This window comes from Mus caroli, unplaced genomic scaffold (genome assembly GCF_978045245.1).
Source record: "Mus caroli unplaced genomic scaffold, Mus_caroli_1 scaffold_2, whole genome shotgun sequence".
In the NCBI taxonomy this organism is placed as follows: Eukaryota; Metazoa; Chordata; class Mammalia; order Rodentia; family Muridae; genus Mus; species Mus caroli.
The window spans coordinates 90,867,390-90,879,856 of record NW_028227257.1 but is presented as its reverse complement, the minus strand read 5'-3'; the positions used below and the strand labels follow the sequence as shown (position 1 = coordinate 90,879,856).

Here is a 12,467-nt window from a genome sequence, read left to right as displayed (position 1 = left end):
GATTAGGTCCTCATACCCTTAGTTTATAGTATGTGATGTCTGTATAGAAATTTTAGCTATAATTATTATTGTTGTGTGTCATTAGTTGACATCATGGGTCTTATTTTTGCCACAATTCAAAGGCCTTTCTATTGAGTTGTCTAAAATACATCATATATCCATGTGTGTTTCCAGAAAACATGATAAAATATGTCTGTTGCTTAGAAGTAGGAGGAGAGTACCAAGCTACTATAAAAAACACATTTCAACATTACTACTATCCTGAGTCTTTCAAAATGTCTAGTATACAAATACCTAAAATATAAGGATTACTGAACCATAATGTCAGAACTTACTAAAAAGGTGACAGGAAATCTTCACATTTTGTATATAAAAAAAATCATACAAAATCAAAATAGTATTCTTGCACAAATAAGCAAAAACTCAATCTAAAAAGTAGAAATTAACTTGTCCAGCACTTTTTCTTTTTTTGTTTTTTGTTTTGTTTTGTTTTTGTTTTTGTTTTTTGTTTGTTTTTTGTTTGTTTGTTTGTTTGTTTTATTTCTCACTTTAGTTTACTTCTTTTTTTATATTACATTTTGAAAATTAGGTATTTTCTTCATTTACATTTCGAATGCTTTCCCCAAAGTCTCCCATACCCTCCCCAACCCTGCTCCCCTACCCACCCACTCCTACTTCTTGGTCCTGCTGTTCCCCTGTACCAAGCCATGTAAAGTTTGCAAGACCAATGGGCCTCTCTTCCCAATGACGGCCAAGTAGGCAATCTTCTGCTACATATGCAGCTAGAGACATGAACTCTGGGAGTACTGATTAATTCATATTGTTGTTCCACCTATAGGGTTGCAGACCCCTTTAGCTCCTTGGGTACTTTCTCTAGCTCCTCCATTGGGGGCCCTGTGTTCCATCCAATAGCATACTGTGAGCATCCACTTCTATGTTTTCCAGGCACTGGCATAGCCTCACAAGAAACAGCTATACCAGGGTCCTTTCAGCAAAATCTTGCTGGTGTGTGCAGTGGTGTCTGCATTGGGAGGCTGATTATGGGATGGATCCCCAGGTACGGCAGTCTCTAGATGGTCCATCCTTTTGTCTCAGCTCCAAACTTTGTCTCTGTAACTCCTTCCATGGGTGTTTTGTTCCAAATTCTAAGAAGGGGCAAAGTGGTCTTCATTCACTTTGGTCTTCATTCTTCTTGAGTTTTCATGTGTTTTTCAACTTGTATCTTGGGTATTCTAAGTTTCTGGGCTAATATCCACTTATCAGTGAGTACATATCATGTGAGTTCTTTTGTGATTGGATTACCTCACTCAGGATGATACCCTCCATGTCCATCCATTTGCCTAGGAATTTCATAAATTCATTGTTTTTAATAGGTGAGTAGTACTCCATTGTGTAAATATACCACAGGACATAAATAAATACAAAATGAGCAACACTGAAATTATTGGATTTTTTTCTCTTTCAGCCAAGTACACTGAAGCCATCAAAAGTCTTTTGTCAAGTTGTTAAATTAGCACACATGTGCCTCACAAAGAAGCCAGGTCCCCATCACATCAAAAATGTGATTTGAGTTGTCCAAAACACTAATCACTGTGATAAATGTTTCCTGTGGCTTTTCTCTCTGGTGACTCTCAAAGACAGGACCACTGAGGAGCACACAGGCCACAGAAGTGGCAGAGCAGTTGGGACAGGGTCCTATGGGTCTCCATCTGCACCCAGGAGGTGAGGCTGTTCCCTGGTCTTCTGTGCACCTTTCCTGCCACTGGAGAGCTTGCCTCCAGGGAGTGTACTGACCCCTGGACTCAGGTGAGATACACATTTTCTCTCCAGTGACTCTCTAAAGTGGGTCCACTGAAGAGTGCCCAGACCACAAAAGCAGCAGAGCTGGCACAGGGTTCTACCTGCCTCCTTCTGTACCCAGGAAGTGGGGCAGTTCTCCTCATAAGACCTCTGTGCACTGGTCTTATGAGGAGAGAGCTGGACTCCCAAGAGTGCTGACACAGGAGGAACAAGCTCCAGTCATAGACAGCAAGAAGATATTAGAGATTCCAAGATGGCATAAGAAAAACGCAAGAATCTTACCAACAGGAACCAAGACTACTTGACATCATTAGAACCAAGTACTCTCACCTCAGCAGGTTCTGGATACCCCAACACACAGGAAAAGCAAGAATAGGGTTTAAAATCATATATCATGATGCTGGTAGAGGATTTTAAGAAGAACATAAATAACTCTCTTAAAGAAATACAGGAGAACACTGCTAAATGGGTAGAAGCCCTTAAAGAATAAGCACAAAAAATCCCTTAAAGAATTAGAGGAGAACACAGGTAAATGGGTAGAATCCCTTAAAGAGGAAATGCAAAAATCCCTTAAAGAATTACACAAAACACAAACAAACCGGTGAAGGAATTGAACAAAACCATCCAGGGTATAAAACTGGAAGTAGAAACAATAAAGAAACCACAAAGGGAGACACCTCTGGAAATATAAATATAGGAAAGAAGCCAGGAGCCATAAATACAAGCATCACCAACAGAATACAAGAGATAGAAGAGAGAATCTCAGGTACAGAAGATTCCATAGAAAACATGAACATAACAATCAAAGAAAATGCAAAATGCAAAAAAGATCCCAACTTAAAACATTCAGGAAATCCAGGACACAATGAAAAGACCAAACCTAAGGATAATAGATATGGATGAGAAGGAAGATTTCCAACTTAAAGGGCCAGTAAATATCTTCAACAAAATTATAGAAGAAAACTTCCCTAACCTAAAGAAAGAGATGCCCATTAACATTCAAGAAGCCTACAAAACTCCAAATAGTTTGGACCAAAAAAGAAAGTCCTCCCATCATATAATAATAAAAATGCCAAATACACAAAACAAAGAAAGAATATTAAAAGCAATAAGTAAAAAAAAAAAAAAATCATGTAACATATAAATGCAGACCTACTATAATTATACCAGAATTCTCATCAAAGACTCTGAAAGACAGGAGATCATGTAAAAATGTCATACAGACCCTAAGAGAACACAAATGCCAGCCCAGACTACTATACTGAACAAAACCCTTAATTACCATAGATGGAGAAACCAAAGTAGTCCATGACAAAGTGAAATTTACACAATATCTTTCCACGAATCCAGCCCTTCAAAGGATAATAAAGGGAAAACTCCAATACAAGAAAGTTTTTTACACCCTAGAAAAAGCAAGGAATTGATTTGTCAACAAAACTGAAAGAAGATAGCCACATGAACAGAATCCACACTCTAACAACAAAAATAACAGGAAGTAACAATTTCTTTTCCGTAATCTATCTTCATATCAATGGACTCAATTTCCCAATAAAAAGACATAGACTAACAGACTGGTTACATAAACAGGACCCAACATTTTTCTGCATACAGGAAACACAGCTCAGGGACAAAGAAAGACACTACCTCAGAGAAAAAGCTGGAAAACAATTTTGCAAGCAAATGGTCTGAAGAAACAAGCTGGAATATCCATTCTTATATCGAATAAAATCAACTTTCAAACAAAAGTTATCAAAAAAGACAAGGAGAGACACTTCACACTCATCCAAGTTAAGATCTATCAGGATGAACTCTCAATTCTGAACACCTATGTTCCAAATGAAAAGGCATCCACATTCATAAAAGAAACTTTACTAAAGCTCAAAGCACACATTGCTCCACACACAATAATAGTGGGAGATTTCAACACCCCATTCTTATCAATGGACAAATCATTGAAACAGGAAATAAACAGAGACACAGTAAAACTAACAGAAGTTATGAAACAAATGGATTTATCTGATATCTATAGAATACTTTATAATAAAACAAAAGGATATACCTTCTTCTCAGCACCTCATGATACGTTCTCCAAAATTGACCATATAATTGTCATGAAACAGGCATCAACAAATACAAAAATATTAGAATAATCCCATGCATCCTATCATATCATCATGGACTAGTGCTGATCTTTAATAATAACATAAATATTAGAAAGCCCGCATACATGTGGAAGCTAAAGAATACTCTATTCAACGATAATTTGATCAAGGAAGAAATAAAGAAAGAAGTTAAAGACTTTTAGAGTTTAAAGAAAATAAAGCCACAACATACTCATAATTCTGGGACACCAAGAAAGCAGACTTAAGAGGAAAACTCATAGCTCTGAGGGCCTCCAAAAAAAAAAAAAGAAAAGAAAAGAAAAGAAAAGAAAAGAAAAGAAAAAGAAAAAAGAAAAAAAAAAAAAAAACAGGAGAGAGCATACACTAGCAGCTTCATACACTGAAAGCTCTAGAACAAAAAGAAACAAATTCACCCAAGAGGAGTAGACTGCAAAAAATAATCAAACTCAGGGCTGAAATCAACCAAGTGGAAACAAAAAGAATGATACAAAGAATCAACCAAACCAGGAATGGTTCTTTGAGAAAATCAACAAAATAAACACTTAGTCAGACTAACTACAGGGCAAAGGGTCAGCATCCTAATTAACAAATCAGAAATGGAAAAAGAGACATAGCAACAGAATCCGAGGAAATCCAAAAGATAATCAGATCCTACTACAAAAGCCTATACTCAACCAAATTGGAAAATCTGGATCAAATGGACAACTTTCTAGACAGATACCAGGTAACAAAGTTAAATCAGGATCAGATTAATGATTTAAACAGTTCTAAACAGTTTTATATCCCCTAAAAAATAGAAACAGTCAATAATAGTCTCCCACACACACACCCTAAAAAAGCACCCAGTACCAGATGGGTTTAGTGCAGAGAACTATCAGAACTTCAAAGAAAACTTAACTCCAATTCTCCTCAAACTATTCCACAAAATAGAAACAGAAAGTACTCTACCCAATTTGTTCTATAAAGCCACAATTACACTGATACCTAAACCACACAAAGGCCCACAAAGAAAGAAAACTTCAAACAATTCCTTTATGAATATCGATGCAAAAATACACAATAAAATTCTTGCAAAACAAATTCAAGAACACATCAAAAGATAATCCAACATGATCAAGCCAGCTTCATCCCAGGAATGCAGGGATGGTTCAACATAAGGAAATCCATCAACATAATTTACTATATAAAAAACTCAAAGAAAAATACCACATGATCGTCTCATTAGAAGCTGAGAAAACATTTGACAAAATATAACACCACTTCATGGGAAAGGCTGGGAAATATCAGGAATTCAAGGCCCATACCTCAACATAATAAAAGCAATATACAGCAAACCAGTAGTCAACATCAAACTAAATGGAGAGAGATGGGAATTGACAAGGCTGCCCACTCTCTCTATATATCTATTCAATACAGTACTTGAAGTCCTAGCCAGAGCAAAAGGAGATACAAGGGATACAAATTGGAAAGGAAGAAGTCAAAATATCACTATTTGCAGATGATATGATAGTGTATAAGTGACCCCAAAATTCCACCAGAGAACTCCAAAACCTGGTAAACAATGTCAGTAATGTAGCTGGATATAAAATTAATTCATACAAATCAGTGGACTTTCACTACACAATAAATAAAATGGCTCAAAAAGAAAATAGGGAAATGACAACCTTCACAATAGTCCCAAATAATATAAAATACCTTAGTGTGACTCTAACTAAGGAAGAGAAAGATCTGTATAAGAACTTCAAGTTTGTGAAGAAAAAATTCAAAGATCTCAGAAGATGGAAAGATCTCCCATGCTCATGGATTGGCAGGATTAATATAGTAAAAATGGCTGTCTTGCCGAAGGCAATCTACAGATCAATGCAATCCCCATCAAAATTCCAACTCAATTCTTCAGAGTTAGAATTGGCAATTTGCAAATTCATCTGGAATAGCAAAAGACCTAGGATAGCAAAAACTATTCTCAACAATAAAAGAACTTTTGGGGGAATCACCATCCCTGACCTCAAGCTGTAATACAGAGCAATTGTTATAAAAACTGCATGGTAATGGTACAATGACAGACAGGTAGATCAATGGACTAGAATTGAAGATCTAGAAATGAACCCACACACCAATGGTCACTTGATCTTTGACAAAGCAACTAAAATCATCCAGTAGAAAAAAAAGACAAAATTTTCAACAAATGGTGATGGTTCAACTGGTGGTTAACATGTAGAAGAATGTGAATTGATCCATTCATATCTATTTATCCAAAGATCAAGTCCAAGTGGATCGAAGACCTCCACATAAATCCAAAGACACTGAAACTTATTGAAGAGAAAGTGGGGAAGAGCCTTGAACATATGAGCACAGGAGGGAAAATTCCTGAAAAGGACACCAATGGCTTGTGTTGTAAGATCAAGATATGACAAATGTGACCTCATAAAATTCCAAAGCTTCTGTAAGCAAAGGATACTGTCAAAAAGACAAAACAGCAACCAACAGGTTGGGGAAAGATCATTACCAATCCTACATCCAGTAGAGGGCTAATTTCAAATATATACCTAGAACTAAAAAACTTAGACTCCAGAGTACCAAATAACCCTGTTCTAATATGGAGTACACACTGATAAGTGGATTAGAGCAGAAACTTAGAATTCTGAAGATACAATTTGTAAAACAGAAGAAAATCAAGAAGATAGAAGTCCAACGCAAGGATACTTCATTCCTTCTTAGAATAGGGAACAAAATACCCATGGAAGGAGCTAAAGAGAAAAAGTGGGGAGCTGTGATGAAAGGATGAATCATCCGGGGAACCATCCCAAAATCAGACACCAAATGCAGAAACTATTGCATATTCCAGCAAGATTTTGCTGAAAGGACCCTGATATAGCTGTCTCTTGTGAGGCTATGCTTGTGCCTGGCAATTACAGAAGAGGATACTCACAGTCTTCTATTTGATGGAATTCAGGGCCCCCAATGGAGGAGCTAGAGAAAGTACCCAAGGAGCTAAAGAGGTCTGCAACCCTATAGGTGGAACAACAATATGAACTAACCAGTACCCCCAGAGTTCGTGTCTCTAGCTGCATATGTAGCAGAAGATGGCCCAGTCGGCCATCATTGGGAAGAGAGGGCCCATTGCTCTTGCAAACTTTATATGACCAGTACAGGGTAATGCCAGGTCCATGAAGTAGGAGCGGGTGGGTAGGGGAGCAGGGTAGGGGAAGGGTATGGGGGGCTTTCGGGATAGCATTTGAAATGTAAAGGAAGAAAATATCTAATAAAAAATTGAAAAAATATGGAGTACAGAGCTACACAAAAAATTCTCAACTGAGGAATACTGAATGGCTGAGAAGTACCTAAAAGAAATGTTTAACATCCTTAGTCATCAGGGAAATGCAAGTCAAACAAATCCTGAGATTCCATCTCACACCAGTCAGAATGGCTAAAAGCAAACACTCAGAGGACAGCAGTTGCTTGTGAGGATGTGGAGAAAGAGAAAAACTCCTTCATTGCTGGTGGGTTTATAAGCTAGTACAACGACTCCGGAAATAAGTTTGGTGGTTCCTCAGAAAATTGGATATAGTATTATTGGAGAATCCAGCCATACCACTCCTGGGCATATAACCAGAAGACGCTCTAACACGTAATAAGAACACATGCTCCACTTTGTTCATAGCAGCCTTATTTATAATAGCCAGAAAGTGGAAAGAACCCAGATGTCCCTCAAAAGAGGAGTGGATACAGAAAATGTGGTACAATTACACAATGGAGTAGTATGCAGCTATTAAAAACAATGTATTTATGAAATTCTTAAGCAAATGGATGGATCTGGAGGGTATCATACTAAATGAGGTAACACAATCACAAAAGAACACACATGATATGCACTCACTTATAAGTGGATAGATATTAGCCCAAAAGCTCAGAATGCCCAAGATACAATTCACAAACCACATGAAACTCAAGAGAAAGTAAGTCCAAAGTGTGTATTCTTTGGTCCTTCTTATAAGGGGGAACAAAATACCCATGGAAGGAGTTACAGAATCAAAGTGTGGTGCAGAGATTGAAGGAATGAGCATCCAGAGACAGCCCCACCTGTCGATCCATCCCATATTCAACCACCAATCCCAGACGCTATTGTGGCCATCAACAAGAGCTTGTTCACATGAGCCTGATATAGCTGTCTCCTGAGAGGCTCTGCCAGTGCCTGACAAATACAGAAGTAGATGCTCACAACCATCCACTGGGCGGAGCACAGGGTCCCCAATGTAGGATCTAGAGAAAGTACCCAACAAGTTTAAGGTTTTTGCAGCCCCATAGGAAGAACAACAATATGAACTAACCAGTAACCCCAGAGTTCCCTGGGACTAAACCACCAAGTACATGGTGGGACTCATGTCTCCAGCTGCATATGTAGCAGATTATGGCCATCAATGAGAGGAGAGGCCCTTGGTCCGGTGTAGGTTCTATGACCTGTATAAGGGAATGCCAGGGAGCAGGAGTGGGTAGGTTGGTGAGCAGGGGTAGGGAGAGGGAATAGGGGATTTTCAGAGGAGAAACCAGGAAAGGGGACAACATTTGAAATGTAAATAGAGAAAATATCTAAAAATATATAATAGTAAACCATTTTATTGAAATAAATTATAGCTAAAATTAACCAATAAAAAAAAACAGTTTCCTGTGAGGGAAAGCTGAAGTCTTCAGTCTTTTGAGACCTTTGAGAAGAGACTCCCTGGGGCTGACTTCTTCCTCTTTTAAAACATAAGTCTCTGTGTGGAAGATGACAGGATATTGGAGATCCTCCACAGACTTCTTCAAACAATGATTTCAACAAAAGCATGGCACCTCAAAAACTAAATAGAAAATGAAGCAAACTCCAGCTTGGTCAGATTTAAGCTTTCACGAACCTCTTCAGCCATAGAATTAGGAAAGTACTTCTGGTTCTATTTGCAACACAGCCTATTTTTTAAGATCTTTGCTATTTTTACTAGATACTTTTGTTAGAATAATTGTAACAAATAAAAAAAAGTATTTTTTCTTACATAAATTTCTTCCCTTATATAACCCATAGAGGCTAAATATTGGATTTGGCCAAGAATGAATAGCTGACTGCCAAATTGATTGGAAAATCTTGAAATGTGAAAAGAAGTTTCCAAATGAGATTAGAAGTCAAATGGACAAGTTCTTGTTATTTCTCTACATACAGTTTGCTTTGTTTTGTTTTGTGCTATTCATTTCCTTTCCCAATCTCCCCATAATATTTCATCTTTACTTTTCCATTTCTGTAAAAATATAGTTGGGCCTGGTTTGCAGTGTTCTGAAAGATGGGTATTGTGTTACCTAATAGCTTATCTTTCCCTCTTTCACTTCAGACTGTCTATGCAAAATTCTTCTCCTCTGAACATTAATAACTACCCTTACTTTGTTTTTCTTGTTTTCTCCTTTCATATGCATGATAATTAATATATTAGTATACAAAGTGGAAATCAGTTTCAAATAAAGCACTGTAAAAACACATTTGTTAGCAGCTCATGGAACATTCTCTAAAGTATAGCATATATTAGGTCACAAAGCAAATATTTTAAGAATTGAAATATTTCATTGTATTTTATATAACCACAATAGAATTAAATTCACAAACTCAAAGAGAGTATATTACATATCACAGAGTAATAAATAGATCACTATAGCAACCAAAAGGGGAATTCAATGAGCCTTAGAATTGAATGAAAGTACACTACACAAAAACCTGTATATTACAGTAAGAGCATTCTGAAGAAGGAAATTTAGAGTTCTCAGAACCAACATCAAAATATCAGATAGGTTAAATGGGGTTTAAAATATTTTTATTAATACAATAGTAAGGAAGCAACCATTCTGATTTAAAATAACTTTAAAAGTGGATTATGCAAGTCCACCAAAAATACTATGCAAGATAAGACATATATAATGACAATTTTACCATGTTATGATACATTCTTCCTTAGTGTTTCTACTGAAACTGGGGCTATCCCTTCACCAGTGGCCTTTTCTTGTCTCTCATAGCATCAAATCCCATCATCTCAATGATCATTTCATGGTTTCAAAACCTGTACCATCTAGGAAACCTTACATATCCTCAAGTGGACCTATGAACACAAAGAACAGCCAGGGTTCCTTCTGGGTCAGAGCTTCTAAGTACTGATCATGAGGAAATAGTTCCCAGAAGATTTTGCCTATTATGCTGGTCTCTTTTTAATAATATCTGATTGTTTTACCATAGCTGACCAGTAGAAATTGTCCCAACAAGGTTAAAGTTTCATGTTAATGGCTCTGGTATCTTCCTAATCAGAGCCAAGCCAATTCTTCAGCTCTAACTGACCAGAACCACAGATTCTTAATTCAAACTATGACATAATGTCGGATACATTCTTTACTTCCCTCTGAAACTTCACAAGCCAAGCCTTCATCATCAGCATTACTCCCAACATTCTTATTTTCCAAGATCTCATAGATCATCCTACTGATTTCTGAGCACTCCGGAACTTTTCCAAACACAAATTCAAATGCCAGTGCGCAATATTCCCTAAGATATATTTCTGGGTCTATTACACTAATATCACATTTCTTAAATTATTTTGCCTTAATTAAATTTCTATTGCTGTAATAAGACACCAGAACAAAGCAACTTGGTGAGGAAAGTGTTCATTTCGTCTTACAGTTGTAGTCTATCATGAAGCCAAGTCAGGACTCAAACCTGAAACAAGAGTCTAGAGTCAGTGACATAAGTTAAAAAACCATTCAGGGACTTTGCTTAGGAGCTTTCTCTCTATTACTTAATAATTTTGCTCTCTTAAAAACTCTCTGCCATGCGTGGTAATTTCATACTACACCATGCATGTATATAGTGCTAAACAAAATATGTATATTGTAAATATCAATGATTCTCTTGAAAAATATTAAACATTATTTGAACTCTTATAAAATTATATTCGTAAAAATTATAGGTTTGTGTTCATTAAAATTAATGTCAATAATGAAATAAAACTCATTTTATATATCTTATGATATATAAAAAATAATTAGTTCACATAACTATAAAAAATAACTCATCAATTAAAATATATTAGAAGGACAATACATTGGAAAGTAGACAAAAAGCAAAAATATCATATAGGATAAAAGAAGTGGCATGATCAAAAACGATGAAGATATGATCAACTTTTGTAGGAAGAGACAAAACCAGACGTGTAGTGAGTACCAGGCTTCTATCCACTGCATTCACAAAATAACAAACCTCTTTCAAAGTCTAGTGTTTGTACACATGTAAAACACTGAGGTCAAACTTCCAAACTTTAATATTGGATGCCATGTTAACCATAATAGCACATTCAGTGAGGAGAAACTCTTTTTATGTCTTTAGTGAACATTTTACTCCACAGCTTTGCCATACAATTTTTAATCTCCATGTTTCTCAAGGTATATATTAAAGGGTTCAACATGGGAGTAAAAATTGTATAAAACACAGTAATATATTTATCAATTGGAAAGTTGGAGACAGGTCTAACATACATGAAAATACAGGGAACAAAAAAGAGGACAACCACCATGATGTGGGAACTGCAGGTGGATAGGGCTTTGCGCCTCCCTTCCTGACTGTGAGTCTTAAGAGAGTTTAGAATGATTCCATAGGAGACAAGGAGGAGGATAAAGACCACTATAGACATTGCTCCATTATTGCCAACTACAGTGAGTCCAAGGAAGTAGGTGTCAGTACATGCAAGTCCTAGCAATGGGTACATATCACAAGCAAAATGATCAATGACATTGGGTCCACAAAAAGGAAGTAAATACACAGAGATAACTTGAAGCAGAGCATGTGCAAATCCTCCAGCCCAGGACACCACCAACAAGAGAATGCAAACCTGCCGATTCATTATTGTCAAATAGTGCAGTGGCTTACAGATGGCCACATAGCGATCATAGGCCATCACCACCAAAATGAAGACCTCAGAACCACCGAATAAGTGCTCCACAAAAAGCTGAACCAGACAAGCTGTGAAGGAGATGGTCTTCTTGTCACAAAGTAAATCTGTAAGCAACTTGGGCAAGATGGCAGTAGAATAAACAGCATCCATGAGTGAAAGAAAGGCAAGGAAAAAGTACATTGGGGAGCCCAAGGAGGGGCTGGCAATCACTGTCCCCACAATGAGCAGGTTGCCCCCTATTGTTAAAATGTACATGAATAAAAACATGACAAACAATACTTTTTGCCCAGCAGGATCCTGAGTGAGACCCAGGAGGATAAACTCTGTAACATTGTTATTATGTCCCATTTACTCTTCAATAAGGTTTATTTCAGTGATTAAGAGCTCAGGAGAACAGTACTTGACAAGAGTTCTGAACAAATCCTAGACTTCCATTCTTTCAAAAAGTAAAACTTCATCAGCATCTTCTACACTGGTGACACTCAGAGATTGTTCAGTAACCATCTGTTTAGTTCCTCTTGGGGAATCTCCACAGTTTTGCTGCTCTAATAATTTTGTATGTGTTAGGATTTTTTTACAACCTCAATTTATT

General features: G+C 36.9%; 1 protein-coding gene across 1 annotated transcript; it reads right to left on the bottom strand.

Moving 5' to 3' along the window:
• Nucleotides 1-11,278: 11,278 nt before the first annotated feature.
• Nucleotides 11,279-12,223, bottom strand: LOC110289260 (olfactory receptor 4A5-like). The gene has a single exon (XM_021155394.2). It carries the CDS (start codon nt 12,221-12,223, stop codon nt 11,279-11,281), a length of 945 nt encoding a protein of 314 aa, XP_021011053.2.
• Nucleotides 12,224-12,467: the final 244 nt, after the last annotated feature.